This window comes from Lathamus discolor, chromosome 8 (assembly GCF_037157495.1).
Source record: "Lathamus discolor isolate bLatDis1 chromosome 8, bLatDis1.hap1, whole genome shotgun sequence".
NCBI lineage: Eukaryota > Metazoa > Chordata > Aves > Psittaciformes > Psittacidae > Lathamus > Lathamus discolor.
In genome coordinates, this window is record NC_088891.1 from 2,262,565 (window position 1) to 2,280,364 (window position 17,800).

Here is a 17,800-nt window from a genome sequence, read left to right on the forward strand (position 1 = left end):
CCTGAAACAGCACAGCTGCAGCAGCTTAGGTTTAATGGGCTTCATAGAACACTGGAATGGTTTGTGTTGGAAGGGACCTTAAAGCTCATCCAGTTCCAACCCCCTGCCATGAGCAGAGACACCTTCCACTACAGCAGGTTGCTCCAAGCCCCTGTGTCCAACCTGGCCTTGAACACTGCCAGGGATGGGGCAGCCACAGCTTCTCTGGGCAGCCTGGGCCAGCGCCTCAGCACCCTCACAGGGAAGAGCTTCTTAGTTGACAATGAAGATTTCTTATTCTGAGGCTCACACAGTTCCTGGGGGAACCTCTAAAAAGCAGAGCAGCATTATTTCTTACCTGGCTGGGCTCTTCTGAAGATTAAGGTTACAGTTCCTGTTTTAAGCAGGGCTCCTATTACTATGCACAACTAATTTATTCCTCCTCATATTTGTATGCTTCTGAAGGATCAAGCCTTTAATACAGAAAGAGAGAGCTCTGGCTTTTTATTCTGTTCCTATGGAGCCACAGTACCAGTAGCAATCAACCTTCCCTGCTTGCCTAAGGGCAAGTCCCACAAGTCCCACCATTCTGTCAGTGGTGGTAAAGAGATGGGTGAGCAAATGAGGATCAGGTCTAAGAGGCCTCACAACATCTTTAAAAGCAGTATTAGCTGCAGCAATTGACACATTATTGTCTCTTACACAGAGTTGTGCTACCAGTGACAAGTACAAGAGCCCAATTATTAACAGCTTCCTTGCCTTTATGCTTGGACTCAAGTCACATGTAGCAAAACGTAATTAGCAAACATTTGCTGAGCTTGGTGGAGTCAGCCTACAACAACCAGAGTGTCTGAGCAAGAACCTCTGCCCTGTCTTTATTCCCTTGCTCCTGTCTGCTCTCTTCAGTGCCTATCAACACAAGCAGCTTTGGATTGGAAAAAGCTTTTTACACAGCACATCAAGGCAGACAAGGCCAGAAGTTAATGAGGACTATTCATAAGCCTTACTGGAAGAGAGTGCTGCATCCCATCCCTGAACATTTAATTGCACTCAATAGAGGAAAGCTAGGAAAAAAAAATAATAAAAGAACAGAAAAAGATAATTTGGGTATAAAATCTGATTTCAATTTAATTCAAGCACCGTTTGGCCCTATTTATTTCATAAAGTAGTTCATGCAGGATAATGACATTACTGTGCCTCTAACAGCATTAGAAGCTCCTAATAAATTAACAAGTGAAAATTAATGGCTGCTCAGTCCATTAAATCTTGTTAATTTTATTTTTGTTGCAATAATACAGCAATCACAAGTTTGCATTATTAAACCAATATTTATTAGAAGGGCTCATTTTAATTGGATCCCTGATGTGATAATCCCATACAGTGTGTATTTCTTGATTTCATCCATTTTTTGCATTTATTTCTCATTATATTTAAATGACTGCAATGTTCAGGGTCTTTTCCTAATACTATAAAAGTTAAGCAACCATTTTAAATATTTTATTTCATAAAGATTCAACACTTACTACACAATATAACGAGAATCTCGTGACTCCTTTCAGAAGCTATTTTAAATATTTTAGTCTCTTGAGAAAGGGGAGAAGAAAAAGGCAGATATATGAATGCCTGAAACCCTCTCAAAAGATGGTAAAATACATTCTTCCCCTTAGCCCATAGCATTTTATATAAACACTGCAGTTGTCTTTCCAGGCCAAGAGGAGATTTACCACCAGTTTTAATGCAAAATGTTAACTGGCCTGCACAGCTCAGGAACAAAAAAGATAAATACACATTGACAAAAGGTTTTGAATTATACTGGCTGCTGACAGAGACACCACAAATTTCAGAAGACATCTTGCTAAGGGCTGGGTCTGATGTGCTATTCCTGCAGCAGCTACCCTGAGGGAAAGGACTGCAACACTGGGCAACACTTTCTTCCCTCATTTCCTTCTCCTCTCCCCAGTCCCTTCGTCTCTGCTAACAAAACCAAATGTGTAGTTCCTCCTTAAACGGTTGTATCAACATTATTGCTTCAGCTAAACAGTAGTTAGTTTGACTAAAAGTCAACCACATGTGCTATTATCCAGGCTAATATAAGAGGCAGCAACTCTGGGAGAAGCTGGAGGGGCTGTGAGGAGCAGAAACCTCTGTGTCCCAAGAAGGGGGTTTGACCTTTGGGGAGACAACAAGGAGGAAGACGAGAAAGGCACTGATGGACAAGTAAGACTGCAGGCAGAAAGCACACGTGACTAAAGGCCTATGTACACTCACTGTATTTTCACCTTTAGACTTGATCTGCAGTCACACTAATTCCACAAAGTTAGCTCCCAGCAGCTTTGTAAAGCAGTGTGTACCCTGCAGCTACCGCTGCCACAGCTGAGCGAGCTCACGTGGAACGGCAGGATGGTTGTGACAGCACAAAGATTAGGACAGGGCTGTAAAAACCTGCCCATAAAGCTAGGTCAGTACACAGGTTAGTGGACACACTTTTGTAGCAGTAGAATTACCAGTAACAGGGAGCCAGCAAGTACAAGGGCAGCATTTGCACACAGGGACTGGACTATAATTATCTCTAGTGCAGCACTGTTATGCCAAGCTAAAGCGCAGACAGTCTTAAACAAGTCTATGCAATATTAAAGCTCGTCACATACAGGGACAAGCCAAAACTGAAAACAAGGAAGGTTAAAACTGGTTTTAAAACAAATACACACATATGCAAGTGGACACACAAACCTCCTACTAGACTTTTGCTTATTGCTGACACCAGGCAGGCACCAGCCTCGGAAGAAGAACATACCTCATGGCCTTGCCAACAGCCTCTGTCAGTTCCCATATTTACAGCGTCCATGTTTTCCTGGTCTCCAGGCCATCCTAACAGCATGGTCAATTCTTGTAAATATTATGTCATCAACTCCCAACACAACAGAAGGGATGCTCACACCCAAGATGCTCCTAAAATCACTTATGTATTCTCCCTGGCTTTCCTTACCAAAATGTAAATCATTTAAGGAACACCTTGTTCAGCTGCTTTTAATAATGAAATGTGCCATGTTACCATTTCAGTTGGTACATTCTATCCTTATCAGATAAGTTCCATAAGAAATAACACCCACCTCTTTTCAAAACTATTTTCTAAATTAAAAAGAACACCACTTAAAAGGAGGTGTTCTTTATACACAGGACTCCTGGCTCCCCTAAAACCACTCCTGATACCAAAAGAAATAAATACAGTAATAAGTTCACAAGAAAAAATATGCATATGCTAATGTATTACAAAATGTCCTGAGATTTATGTCTTGATATGTGTAGTACCACTAAAGCTCTTGAAACAAAGCATTTACTATCTCATCACGTACCAGCAAGACTATATATACTGCACAGCTTTCTGAAATTGCTAAGTGCTCATCACATGTTCTGCAGTTCAGACCCTTATATAGGTTAAGAGTTAAAGATTCATCACAATTCAGAGGAATTTTATTTCTAGGGCAAAAGGCTGACAGTTTTGCCAGGTGAACAGTACGGCCTTCCTTCACATCAGAAATGGTAATAGAAACTTTCCGCTCTTCTCACAGGGATCAAGTCCACAGGGCTCTGTAGATATGTAATTCTTTACTAATGTCAGCTAGACTTTGCCACCATTCCATGCTTACCATGCTCTTTGGTCTCAGAAGCGAACAGAGCCATCAAAAATATTTGATAGTAGCTGGAGCAGACCGAAGCTTGCTCACAGAGCAAAGCAGAGAGGCCACAGACCCAAAAACCTGCCTGTGCTGGGGTACATGCTAACAGCACACTGCCCTCAAGCCTGTCTGAAAAGTCATCAAAATGCCCATCCTGAAAGCTGGGCTTCCAAGATCAAGGCAACTATCAAAAAGGATATATTTTAATGGGCAAAAGAATGGGTGATTTCAACTTTACCTCCCAATACAGTATGAAACATGTCTTTCTGCCACACAGCCCCAGCCTGCTACAACTCACCAGGTCAGCTCCTGACACCAAAGCCCACCAGCTTGGTACACAGACGTTTAAAGGGAGCTCCCTTCTGGGGAAGGATGGGCTTTGGCAGCAGTGTGCCAGATGAGGGAGGGAGGAGGAAGGTCCTCTAAAGGAACCACTCTGTCCAGCCCCAGTAACTGCAGCACAAGAAACAATCAGAAGGTCTGAGACTGGATGGTTTCTCAGGTGGAAAAAAACAGAAAGGAAAAATCCTGCCAGCAGAGTGTTACACTGGAATCCTTGAAGGTCCCTCCAGCCTTTTGCTGCCTGTCAACACATCCTTCCAGCAGAAAACCCAGGGCCTGAGGTGTCTGTCACACCATCTAACAAATGGAGCACTTGGAAAGTGTTATACATGCTGAACAAGTACACAAGCAACTATTCATTGTTTAATAATGTCAGGAGATAGAATGCAGTATGCGTATTTCCAGTTCCAAGTAGATGAAAGTGACAGAAGGAATAAATTTCATATTCTAATTCTTTAGCCCTACAACAACAATTATTTTTCTGTTCTTTCTTAAAAGAATCCCACCTGATCACTACAAGAATTTGCTGTGTAGCCCTTAGTCCCATGAGCCATGTTTCAGCAAAGCTCAAGCACTTTTACATCTAACCCTTGCTTCGTCTCATGGATACAACAGCTAATTTTGGACTTACCCTACCCCTGCTGGGCCAGTCATCACTGGCATAGCTCCACTGTAGTTCAGTCTACTGATGCATTACAGAGAATGCACAACACGAACTGATCTTTAAAGATGTTTTTTCCCCCTCCCTTCCCCCCAACATACTTGAGTAAATAGTAAAATGACATATGTAGAATTATTAGAAGAAAATCCAACACAACACGCAAACTAAAACCATACTAAATTGCCTTGCAAGCACTAATTTCCAATGACATGGTAATCAGATTCACAGACACATTCGGATAAAGAGCACAGTCCAGAAAACACACAACTTGAAGTCACAAGGCCTGGTTATAGTTCCAGATCTGCCACTGACTTCTAGACAAGCTGTTTCACATTTCCCCACCATTCCCTAGCCTCTGATAAATTAACCTCTCAATACGCTGCTGAAGAGGGTCCAGTACAATCTAACCACATCCCCTCTGTAATATACATCCCAAACAATAAAAGTACATATAAAGTATCATGTTTAAAAACTAGTGCCAAGGCAGAAGGAGCTACCACCAGAATATGCTGACACTTTTCCCATAACAAAGTTTAAGATCTGCAGGATCCAGGCTCTGTGTCATAAATGAACATGAGATGTTTTAATTTCTGTACAGATCTCCTGTAACAGAGCAAGGTCTAGGGGAAACATCCACTTCTGTGCAGGAGGAACAAGCAGGACAGTCTTTGAAGGTGACAGCATTCACACATGTGGTATCTGTGTTGTTAGGTATTTTCAAGATTGAAAATGATTTTTCTAAATGAAAGCATCTCACCCCACCCATCTCTTTGCTTCTTCTGCACCATAAAATGTCAAAAACTTCCTCCCTTATCTAATCCACCTTGTTACTAGCAAAAGAAGTACCAAGAGTCTTCACGATCTGTTCCCCAACAGGTCAGCCTCAGCTAGGCACAATACCCAGGTCATAGCAACAGGGCTGCTCAAGTCATTTTCTTCTTTTGAAATGGTGTTTCAGGGAAGTGGTTTAAACAGGGTATTATCAATGTGGAAAGCACACTGCTTACCAAGAATTGAAAAATAGAGGTTTTAAGGCGTGTTTATCAGGTGGTGCCTCTACAGGTCTTGATTTCTGCTTCAACTAGGCAAAGCCAGAGTAACTAACAAAGGCTGAGGTGTCTATTCGCGTTACTGACCAAAATCTTCGCCACAATCAGTCATTCACCACCAAAAAAGATGAGGAGACTTTATTTTTCCTTAAAAAATTAAAACCCCCAGTACCATAGCTAGAAGAAAATGTTAGGAGTTCCAAACATCTACATTTCTAAGCTACTTGTTTCACTTTTTCATGCAACAGATGCTGCTTTGTATTAGCTACTGCATATTAAATCATTGTGACAACCAAGAAAGCATACATTTGTTTGTGCGAGAGAGAAGCATGAATACACACACAGAGCTATCTTCTCAAGCAGAAGCATACAATTATGCAGCAGTCAAATATTTGGGATGAACTTTGGCCTTTGTTTAACGAAAAAAAACGTACCCTCAAACAACAAACAGTAACAGAATCAGCAGTCATCTGGCTGAGCTCACTGAAAGCAACAGATCTGCAGCAATAAAACACCACTTGGGGCCAGCTATTTGAAAGCGACTGGGAAATATTTTCTCAGATGGGATACTTATATACACGTCCTTTATGATTTATGACGGTCTTATGGATCGATCTCAGAATGGAGGCTAAAAATAAAGTCTATGTTAATTCAAAGAATATGAAAACCCCAAGTTTTATCCCCTCTCCCATGCTTTTGCTGCACTCCGAACAATCCCCTTCAGCCATTCCATTTGCATTCCCGGTTTAAAAAGTAATTTGAAAACATATGCACAGCAGGGCTCTAAATCACCTCTTCAGAGTAATATCTGTCTAGCTAATATGGAAGAAACCAAGCAACCCAAACAAAACCATTTTCCTGATACATTAATCAGAAGACAATCTGCACGTAACAGTACTGGAGACCACGCTGAAACTTTTGACAATGAGAGTATCCACAATAATAAGTGTAACTGTAATCCAGAGCGCTTCCAACTTTTTTTTTATCTCGGCTGGAGACGTATTTTCTCCCCTGCATTCCCCTCTTACTTTCTTCCTCTCTTGTTACTAGACAGTAATCCAATTCTCTAGCCAGTTATATTTTTTCTTAAACTATATATAGACCCAGGATGGAGCATGCAGGAGAGGACTAACACCGCACCTAAGTGCAGCGGGGCTGGGAGCAAAACAAGCCCTCTGCCAGGCTGTGCAGAGCATGCCGAGCCCCTTCGGAGAGGGCTGCGACCGCAGGGGCACCCCAGGGCCGCCTCGGGGGTACTGAGGCCGCGGTGCCCCTTGCTCTGGGCGCTCGCCACCACCACCGCGGGCCCCCCTTACCTGGGGATGGTGATGCACTTGGTGTTGATGTTCTGGGTGGTGATCGCCTTCTCCAGCTCGTCCAGCTGCCCGGTCTTCTTCAGCTTCTTCACCAGGCTCTTCACCGCCTTCTCGCACCATTTCTCCTCTTGCCCGTTCTGCTCCCCTTTCTTCCAGCCCAGGAGCCGCTTGACGATGGGAGGAGTGAAAGGCAGGATGGAGGACATGCTGGCTCGCCCGGCAGCGCCCCGCCGCCCTCCGCGCTGCTCCGCTCCGCTCCGCGCAGGCCCCGCCGCGCCGCGGGCAGCACAAAGCCCGGCCCCGGGCGGCGGTGGCCTGGCCTGGCCCTGCTCCGCGCTGCTGTGCCCGCCCGCCCCACCGGTGCCTCAGCACCTCGGGCCCGCGGCACCAAACTTTGCCCGGAGTTCGCCGCCTCTCCCCGGCGGCGGCGGCTCCCTCCTCCCGCTGCTGCCCCGCTGTGTGTGCGCGGAGCGGCACCCACTCCAGCTCATTCCCAGTCTGTCTCTCATGCAAATTGCCTGCTGGCCGCCCCGGCCCGGCTTCCACCCCCTCCTTCCCTCCCAAACACGCTCACTCACGCCGCCGGGGGAGGGCGGGGAGGCGGCCGGCCCGCCGGGAGCTCCGCTCCCCCCCTGCCTTCCCCGCCGCCGGCCGAGGCCCCCGCTGCCCGGGCGGGCCGGGGCTCTGCCTCCCTCAGCCGCGCTCCGCGCGCCCCCTCAGAGCGCAGGGCGGGAAAGCCCCCTCATGGCGACCCGCGCCCCTCGGGCTCCCCGCAGCCCAGGCCCCGGCGCGGGTTTCCCTTCCTCGGGGCCGCAGAAGCCCACAGGCAACAGCAGGAGCCTGAGGCAAAGCCGTTCGAGGGGGAAATCAGCAAATAGAAACACAAATGGCAAAGCCCCCTTCGTGAAGGGTCCTCAGGCAGGGTGGGATGGATGCAGCCCCACCACAGCTGTTTCTCTGCGGAAAGGTGTTTTTCCACACAGAGATAGCTGAACACAACCTGGTCGAGTCGTGCTCAAACAATCAGCAGGGTTTGGTTCAACCCCTTGCATTTACTATTCCATTCCCTCAACTTTCCACCCCGAGCACTGGGTACCCACATAATGTCTGCCCTGTATCAGGCACAGATGACTCCCTGGAGATGTTTACCAGCAGACCTGCTCAGACGGAATGTTTCTGTCAGTGGGTTCAGATCTAGGTGTGTTGTGGAGATGCTTCGGGTTTGGCTGACTCAGGGAAGCATCCAGGTAAATTTCCAGTTTCCTGCTGCACACACTTGGGCTGTCAGACTTTACCATCGCTCCCTCTGCACTGAAAGCCGGCCCGGGCCCTGAAAAACAGGTAAATTCAATCCATAAGCTCCTCAGGGCTCCAGTTCTCTGATAAACCACCCCAAACTGGCGCTGAGGCAAGCAGCGAGGCGGCTGGGGCACCTCACAGTCACCACGAGCCTCCACTGAGGCTGGTTCATGTTGGTGAACTCCATCGGTAACACAGCCCCTTGCAGCAGCAGCCCAGGAACAACGGGTAAGAGTTTTGAGGGACCCAGCTCCCAAATTGTGAGGCTTTGACCCAAAACACACCTCCCAGTTGTCTCCAGCCTGTCGGAAAAGATGATGGTGAGCCCGCGCTCAGGAAGCCCCGGGGCTGCTCGGCAGCTCGCAGACACACAGGTTCTTGCCAACCCACATGCTCATATTCCAGGTTCCAGTGCAACCCAGTGGGGAGACTCCTCGAAAGCCGGCATCCAAAACTTTCCTGTGCCTGCGGATTCCAAGCAGCCAGCCCTACAGATTGCCTTGTGGCAAGTTAGGAACCTAGGGGTTCAGACAGCGTCTGGGGCTCAGAGGCTTGGCTTTCACATGGGTTTGAAACAAACACCGTGCTTTGGTCTGAATTGACAGGAGCAAATTCTGAAATACCAATATTGTACGAATTAAATACTCCTTTCCCCCCTTTTTCTCCAGCATTCTCAGATTATTCCCAACGTGCATTCCCAGAGTGTCTCGAATTTTGGAGGCTCACCACTAAAATCTTGGACCATTGCCCTGACCCAGTTTTTGGCTGCGTTGGTTGACGTGCCTGAAGCAGAGAGATGTGGAACCCCTGTAGATGATCCCAGCATCACTTGAGGAAGTAGCTCCTCAAGACCTCTGAAACAATGCAGGACATTTTTGACACTCATTACGCTAAAAGCAGGATGATTAAATTACTGACTTAAATTATTAAATTACTGACTTAAATGATTAAATTACTGTGTTTGCAGAAGAGGCTTAGCTCCTGATAGGTGGTGATCAGAATCTGAACTTTCACGTAAAATCTTGGTTTTCACGACTTTAGAGAATAACCTGAATATGCGAACCAAGTGAAACACAGATGGTGAAGTGCATTTCTTCATGCAGAAATAAGTACTTATTACCATTTTAAATGTGGGGAAGTTTAAAGTCATCTCTTTCTATTTTCTTTATCTTGGCCTAGCACATTTGGACCTAAAAGCCCAGAAGATGACAACTGAGCATGAAGGACCCTTCTCAGACCTGGCAAGTCAGTACTATATCAGGGTGATCTCAGTGCGGATTTCTGCTTGGGACTCTACCTGTTTCCCTCTAGTTGTGGTTAGAAAATCCTGGGGACTATTCCCTACATTTTTCATCCAGAAAGTGTGCAATAATACTCAAATCTCATCTCTGCACTCAGAATTCATGCTGTGACCTGGATTCAGGCTTCCAGAATTTTCTGTACATATTCATGGGCTAATCTTCACTGTTACAGTCATATCACAAGCAATCAACTGGGTAAATTTGAATAAGGGGAAGGAGGGGAAAGAGCTGAGTGGTTTGCTCACACTTGTACAGTGATTTAGTGGCAAAAGGGTGAATAGAATTTGCTAAACGCTAAACCAAACTGGGTCTCGGTTGCTTACAATCTTGTAAATGAGGCATAGGCAACTAAATCCCCAATCTAAACTCACAGCAGCACTGTTGAACACTACTGAAAACAAATAAACATTTGGGTTTGGAACACAGAATAAAGTTTCCAGATTAGGGACATTACATTTTATGGGAAAGCCTGTGTGCCTGCCGGGGTTACCTGTTGGAATGAACTGTTCTATGAAAACCTGACTTTCTGAACCCCTACACAGTAATCCTTTATTTCAGAGAGCTTTGGACACTCTCATCGTGGAAAAATTAACAGGCAGGAAAAGACAGGACTCTCCCAGTTTTGCATGGTCTGGATCAGTTTACTGGTTTACCAAACGTCTGACGTCTTGGAAGCCATCTCTGGGCAGGATAAGTTTATGCATTTATTTGTGATATAATTTTTGCTTTGCTTTTTAAAAGTCATTGTTTGAGGTAGAGCACAGGTTCAGTACTAATTGTGGTTTGCCCTGAATGAAAACCAAACATGTATATAGTCTGCAGTAATGTGAGGAAACCACCTACTTGGTTCCTATACTTGAAGACAAAAACAATACCCTTTAGAGCTATCTTGCATTCCTAAACCTTCTACTAATAGACTAAGACCTTAACAATTAGTAAAGTTAATCTCTACATACCTTGTTTGTAGTGGGATCAACGAATAGGAACAAAACTTGAACTTTACTTTCACAAGGAGAAAAACTGGGCTCTGATTCAGGAACAATATAAAATTAGCAGGAGAAACAAGAAGGTGTTTGCTAAAGCTTACACAAGCACATGTGCACCTTTATTAGAAGTATTTTTAATAGCTTCAAACTGACAAACAGCTTCTGTGCTTCACCTTATCTTCCCTTTATATCCTTCAAGTAGAAAGAAGGGAGCAAGGGATTTGGGGGCAGAAATGAAGCCAGTTCCATCACCTGCCACCATTCTCCCCAACACCCCTTGTTCTGGGGCATGCTGGAACAGGCGGGCTGGAGGAGGCCTGGCCAGAGCTCTCCTGCTATGCTCAGCCAACAGGCAGGTCTTAGGGGAGCCTGGTGCCTGCTGAAACAGCTTCCAGGCTGCCTTGACATGCAATTGTGGCTAGTCTGAAAATCAGGGAGTGGTTGAGAACCAGCTTCTGATGTACTGCCCCATCACTCTTTCACTCCCTGACTGAAATATTAAGTAGAATTTCCTCTGTGGTCATACTTGTATATGGAAAGCAATTTGATAACGACACTGACCAAGAGAGCCGAGAAGCAGGTGGACAACCTGTGAAATTCACAGCAAAATGGGATTTATTAGAGCTACAGCTAAGAGAGCTGTGACCTCCTCGACTCTATTTGCTCCACGTTGCATAAGGAGCAGCCACACTAAAGGGTGAGGGTGAGATAGGCGGCAGTGAAAGTGAGGAGCTAGTTTTAAATTGGGTTATATTCATAACTTAACTTGTAAATAAGGGCTACGACATTTAACTTTGAATCTATGTCACATACAGTATGCATAAACAAGGGAAAGTGTGGGAGCTTTCCTTGGTTAAGGTAATATATATATGTAGAACAGCATTTATATGCAAGCAAACCTATCTTAATCACTCAGAACAAACCTACAGGAAAATAACTTCTGGTGTGAGTCACGAAAAAAACAAGGTCATCGTAAGTTAATGTCTTCAGAGTTAACTTCAGCACTGTGAAATACACAGCTCAGACAAACCCTTTCAGGGTGCAGCAATTATTCTTCTCTACATATGAGAAAACACATATACACAATAAAAAGTTGCTTTGTTGAAAATTCATAATACTTAAGAGTCACAAGCTAATTCACCTGCCTGTTCCAAGAGGTTCCATAGTGTAAAAAGCACAGAACCACCTCCAACCAAAGGTCTAGTTAAGCCAGAATCCTGTCTGTGACTATGGCAGTACCTCTTGCCTAAGGAAAAAATACAAAGCAGCAGCATGTCCAGAGTGATCCTTCTTCTAATACGCTCTCCCAGTTTCGGGCAATTATTTGTGTAGGCACTCCTGAACTGGGGTTGATGTCCCTGGAAAGCCACGGACTCTTGCAGAATGTAGGCCATTGCTACACGGCAAGACCTCTTTGCTCCTGACTTACATTTACAAGTGGCCTTCACTAGACCCCCGTGTCCCACTTGAGACACAGAGCTACTGTAAAGATGAACTGAAATTGTCCAATGGTGCCTGTAAGATTCCCTCATTACTCATTTTACAACATGGGCAGCACCTGGTGATCATGCAGGAAGAGAAAGGGCAGTATTGTGGTTAGAGCAGGCAAGTGCTCTCCTGGGACACTGGAGCTGTCCCCTCTCCAACACAATGCTCCCGTGTGATATGAAGCATCTTCAGCCTAAAACGGTGCATGGTTTTGGGTGCCCCTCGCTCTCAGGAGGTCTGGCTGCTCCCCTGGGGTCAGGTTTGCAGCAGGGCACACGCAGCTGCACGGGAAGCTGCCGAGAGCTCTGCTTCAATAAAGCGGGACGTCCTTTTAGGGCCTCCTGAAAACCACACATGTAGCAGAGCTTCGAAAAGTGCAGTCCTAATCCTGGTTTCCCCTGCTCATTGAAGGCTTGGCTTTGAAATCTTAACCTTATATGCTAGCTCTTAAAATGTTTTCCGCATGTCCAGTAAGTGATGGGGGATGGCAGTCGACAGTATGGAGGATAGTTCTGTTGTTTCAGGTTTTTTGTTGTTTCATGAGAGACCATAAAGCCTCTTGCTGGGGACACCATGGCCTCTTCCCCTGCACAGCTCTCGGAGGACAGGAGAGGCGTGTGCAGGGACACAAAAGCCTCCTGAGGCTGAGCCCTTGGCTGAACCACAATCACTTGTCTAAGGCCTGATCTAATCTGTACGAACATGCTAACAGCTTGAAATTAATATGCTTTCAATTAACCTGGAGATAAAACTGCCTACTAGAGACATCCGCGGGGCCATGCAGATATCCTGACAGCATGGAGTGGGGTGTTTTCAACACCCAGGGCTGCGGGGAGGCAGCACCTGCAAATGCTCAGCACTGCCAAGACTTTGCATACAAGTAGCTGCTGTCAGGCTGTTGCTCACACACTGTGCACACACACTTGCCTGTTCCAAGTCTTGAACGTGAAGTTTGGTATTTTTTAAAGTATGCCACATGGTTCAAAGAAGATCCATACTCTCAGTTATAAGGACCTTGCTCCTTGTAAGACATTTCCATCCTCTGGCTGCTAGACTTACTGAAGTCCACGTAAAATTGTACAGTTTCTTGTGGTACAAAAAGCACCAGTAAAAAAAGCTGAAGCCAGAAGTAAGAAAGGAATAGGCCAGGCCCCAAAGCCCCAAACACAGAGACTCATTACAGGTAACACAAAAACAGCTCCCAGCCACAAGTGTTTTATTTGAGATTCTTTTCCTGTGTCCATATACGACTGTCTACCCCTTCTGAATTCCTTGCTGTGCCTACACCCTTTTCTTTGCCAGGGCACATCTGTTAAAGTCTTCATTTTGGCTTTTGAAGCGGGCATTTCATATCCAGCTGAATTTTAAAAAAGGTCCTGAGCAAAGGCTTTTAACAAGTAAATATAAATATACTATTTTTATGAATAGGCCCCTGTTTTCTCCTGTTCCACTTGCAATGGCCTCTTGTCCACAACTGCTGAAGAATCCACTTCTGAAGGAATATACTTTTTCTTCTTGTGCATAAGGGGGATTCTCAAGGAATACGTTAGTGAAAAACTCACATGTTGTGCAGGGGAGGTCCCACCACCGAGCTACAACCTTGGGTAGCAGAACCCACCCTGGCACTGCTCCCCTAGCACCCATCCAGACTGAAACTCTGTGTCTCAGACACCCTCTGCTTGTTGTAACATTTATGTTGAACCTGGGCAGAGCTTGAGGCTGCTTGTACCATGCATACACACACACACACTCCCCAGAGAACAGATGCTTTGGATCTCAGCCCTGCTTCACCAAAATCAAGTGAGAGCTTACTAATTGCAATTACTACAGAGTTTAGCCAGTAGTTTTCATCTGGTGGCTTCTCTACATTAAAACCAACAGTTAGAAGCTGCTTGTTTCTTCATTTTTGAGGTTTACTTCATTAAGACGTGCCATTACCCTCTTTTTCATTTTAATTCTTTTAACCTGAAATGCAGTCGAGGCTCCACAAAGGGACTGTCATCCTCATCTGAAACAAGAATCCTCTTTGAGGCAGCAGCAGTCAGGTGTGGAATTATTTGCGCATGAATAATATGTTAATATTTATACATAGCTTGCTTAGATAAGAAAAACAACTCAAAGATTTATGGCAGAAGCTCTGTATAGCCATGCTTTGTGGAGAAACTTTTCAAGCTGCATGTAGAATCCCAAGTGTTGATTTTGCCTCCTGACAGCTTAATGTGTAACCCAAGAAAGTGCATTCTTCAGGGGTGAGGGGAAAAAAAGGCATAAAAAAGGGAAAATCAAACCATCACAAAATGCCTATTCTTTTCTGCTGGGGTATTCACTGCATTTTGGAGAGGGCACAGCCACATTGATATGGGGATCCTCAAACACAGTTGAACTGGAAAGAGTCCACACATACGAAAACCTTGGGTTTACTTTTTTCTTTAAGTCTTGTTCTGGGTGCTTACCCTTGCAAAAATGCAGCTTTGCTTTTACGTAAAGTTTCCATAAAGCTCAAGCCCTTTTTAAGCTACAGGAATAGCACAGAAGGGGAAGAGAATCACAAAGAAATGCTCCTGCTCCGTGTGTGTGAGAGGAGGGATGTTTACTCCTTGTTTATTTGTTCTGGGGGGAAATCAAGTGCTTTGTGTGAGGGCTCTTTGCTAGTGAGGCTGAAACGCTCTCAGGGCCCTGCTAAAACATTGCCAAGTCTGTCAGCAGAGGGAAAAGAAATCTGGGCAGACTGCCTTAAATTAAAACTAAACTCACATCAGATTCAGTTTAAGCACACAGTATTTGGTATGGGGGCTAAAGGTAGAATTACCAATGCAAGCATTCCAAACTCCCAAGTCAAGACCTTAACATATGATCAAATGGGCTTGAAATTGTAGCAATTAAATTAAAATAATAATGCAGTTTTCTTTTTTTGCATCTCAAAGAGTTCATGTTTCTTACCTTATCTTGGCCCCCATAAAGGATGAAATGTAAGGAAACCAAGGCTGAGGTTCTGATGCAATTATATGGGAGCTAAGGGCTTTAAGAAGCATCACCTGTGTAAGGCTTGCAGCAAACTCATGAGAGGTAGGAGAGGCGCAGAAGAAACCAGAGCTGTGGAGAAAATACAATTAATTATGAATTTACCTGAGATACCGAACAAATTAAGGAAACCTCAAACGCTGCTTTATTGTAACATGTTGGGATCCGGCACTATTTGTTCTTTCTTTTAGGATGAGCTAACCAGCATAATTTGGATCTGTATCAAGATTTCAAACCAAAGCTCAAGGCTGCCTATAGAAGGCTTCTTGGTTTTGATATGAGGTTTTGTAATGCCACATCACTGGTTACAGGGATTTTTGTAATGTATCAAAGAGCAATTTTTTCAGTATTGATGGCCTTCCCCCCCCCTTCCCCTGTGTTGGGGGTAGAACTGGAAATCACATCCTTCAGCACTCAGGAGTCCCTGTGAAGTTAATGGAAGCCAATTTAGACACCTGGGTACAGCCTTGATAGAGCTTTTCAAAGGCACATGTGATTTTTATGACCTTACTTTTTGCCTTTAGAAATTCCTTTCATGGCTTAACTTCAGATACCTCTTCACGAAAAGTCTGTCTTCTGTTTACTTATCAGCACTTACAGATGTCCTTTATAGGACCTGTTTGAAAATCACTGAAACAAATACTGTGGGTGCTGGAGAGGGGAGTGCAAAGTAAGGAGGCTAGAAAGAATTTCAGTTACCTAACATTTATCTGACTTAGTCACGCAGAACTGGATCAGTGCAGCTGATACGGAACGATGATTAAACTAAACCCTGAATCTATATTCCCATGTGATCACCCTCATTATCTCTGCTATCAAGGTTGATCTGACAAGTAACTTTTATTTAGAATCAGCAATACTTCTTTTCCCCGCCTACCCCAAAGGCACCACAGTTGTTTGCAGCTCCCCACTTAGAGAAAGTAAAATGTAATTTACGCCTACAGAGGAAAGAGGGAGCTGGTAAAAGAGAACTGGCGTCTTTATTGGGGGGGGGCCTGAGCCAAAATGCATTACAGGCAAGAAATCAGGGTCCTTAAAGTGTTTGAAGATCCCTGAGTTGAAAAAGCCAGAATGCTATACCTCAGTTATTAAATATCCATTGACTCCTTGCTCTATCATATGCATTCACATAAAAAAAAAAAAAGTGTATATATTTCAATATCACTTTAATACTGCATAAATTGTTATGGCCTAAGCCCAGAACACTTCACCTTTAGTCATGTAGATGAACTGCTCAAAGTAAGAGGATACAGAAAATATTAGTAACAATCACTGCAGCCAGAAATTGCACGGTACTATATACTTACAGGATATTGAATGTGCTGCTAGATACAGCCTATGTTTAGTAAATGGGTCCATATCTCTGCTCTGGTCTATAGGCAGTGACCTCATGGCTGACCTCTCTTTTAATGAGGCTGACTCAATGAAAGAGAAATGGTTAGCTGCTCTCCCCTACCGTCGCTTTTCCTGACCAGATGTGGTAATAGCAAACCAGAGGTACAAAGGTTCACAGAACTGACCATTTCCAAAGAGATGCACCATCTCCGAAAGAAAAGAAGCCAGGCTGGAAACTACATTTGCAATGAAAGGGTACAGAGATGGGCTCATCATTTCTGGGTTTGGTTTTGCATGTTTTCTGGCTTGTTTTTGAAAATCTTAACCAAGCTTCCTGAGGTGGAGACTGAGGCACATTTGAAATTAGTGAGCTCAGTTCTGATTTCTTCTGACAGTCCTTAGGGTTATGAGTTTTCCTTAGAGACTACTGAGTTGTAATGTGAGGTTCTCTCAGGTCTGAAGCCTGGCATCACATGGAGGGTGGTTTTTACACATTGCTCAGCTGTCAATTATTTCCACTAGCTACTAAAATAGGGGTTGGGGTCAAGGGAGAGGAGGCTATAAGGGTGCTGTGAGCAGGGGAGAAGATCCATTATCGAAACATTTCCTTCATCATTGGTTTGTGGTTCTACGGCAGGGAAAAAGGCCCTGAAAAGGGCCTTTGCTACTGGGGTTACAAGAGCTCTGCAAGGCAGGATGAACACAAAGCTGCTGCAGCACAAGGCAGGGTTTGAATGGCGTTAGGTCAGATGAGGGTTTGGCCTTTGCTCTGCGTTGGGTTGGTACTTGGTAACAGTGTGACTGTGGTACGTAGCAATTTGTTTTGATATTCTGGGCCCTTCATTTTATGAAATACTGGACTCATTACATAAAACACCTCTGGGCAGGAAGGGAAACCAGGCAAGTTACAAAATCATTCTCTGATCAGCCACTCAAAGCCCCATGAGATCTATTATTGTGACAGCAAATCTCCCCACAATGCATGCAAACTCAATTCCCCCTTTTGCACTGACATGTCAAAACCTGTGTCCATCATGCTCTCACAGCCTCCTTCAGGCCTTGGCCAATTTTGGTGCTACCTGAGATATGTGGAACTATGTTCTTTCTCTTGCCATTTGAACACAGGGAGGCCTCAATTAAGGGGAGAAATTTGAAGGCAGCCACCCAGATGTTGCTGCCACAACGTGGGAGACAGAGCCTTTTGTCTCTGCTGCCACTAAAGCTAGAGAACAATTTATCTGATTCGTGCATGGAGCAACATGATGTGTCTTTCCATTGTGTGCAAGCATTTCTCCTGCTTCAGATGTTGCACTTAACGGAGCAGTTAGTCCTTAAAGCTACAATGT

At 44.8% G+C, this 17,800-nt stretch overlaps 1 protein-coding gene and 1 long non-coding RNA gene across 3 annotated transcripts in view; both read right to left on the minus strand.

The window, feature by feature from the left end:
- The window catches only part of SMAD3 (SMAD family member 3), a 74,311-nt gene extending 66,718 nt beyond the window's left edge, over window positions 1-7,593 (minus strand). The window contains exon 1 of the mRNA XM_065688182.1: window positions 7,025-7,593. Within this exon, the coding sequence (XP_065544254.1) occupies window positions 7,025-7,230 (206 nt within the window). The 5' untranslated portion in view covers window positions 7,231-7,593. The remainder of the gene's footprint in view (window positions 1-7,024) is intronic.
- A 197-nt stretch (window positions 7,594-7,790) lies between these two features.
- LOC136018761 (uncharacterized) lies at window positions 7,791-15,071 on the minus strand. 2 transcript variants are annotated; one of them, XR_010614561.1, is made up of 3 exons: window positions 15,039-15,071; window positions 9,050-9,177; window positions 7,791-8,354 (listed from the first exon to the last, which is right to left on the minus strand). It is a non-coding gene; the product is annotated as an uncharacterized LOC136018761 (long non-coding RNA). The 2 variants fall into 2 exon arrangements; XR_010614562.1 differs by lacking the exon at window positions 15,039-15,071 and adding an exon at window positions 10,581-10,621.
- Between the last annotated feature and the right edge of the window lie 2,729 nt (window positions 15,072-17,800).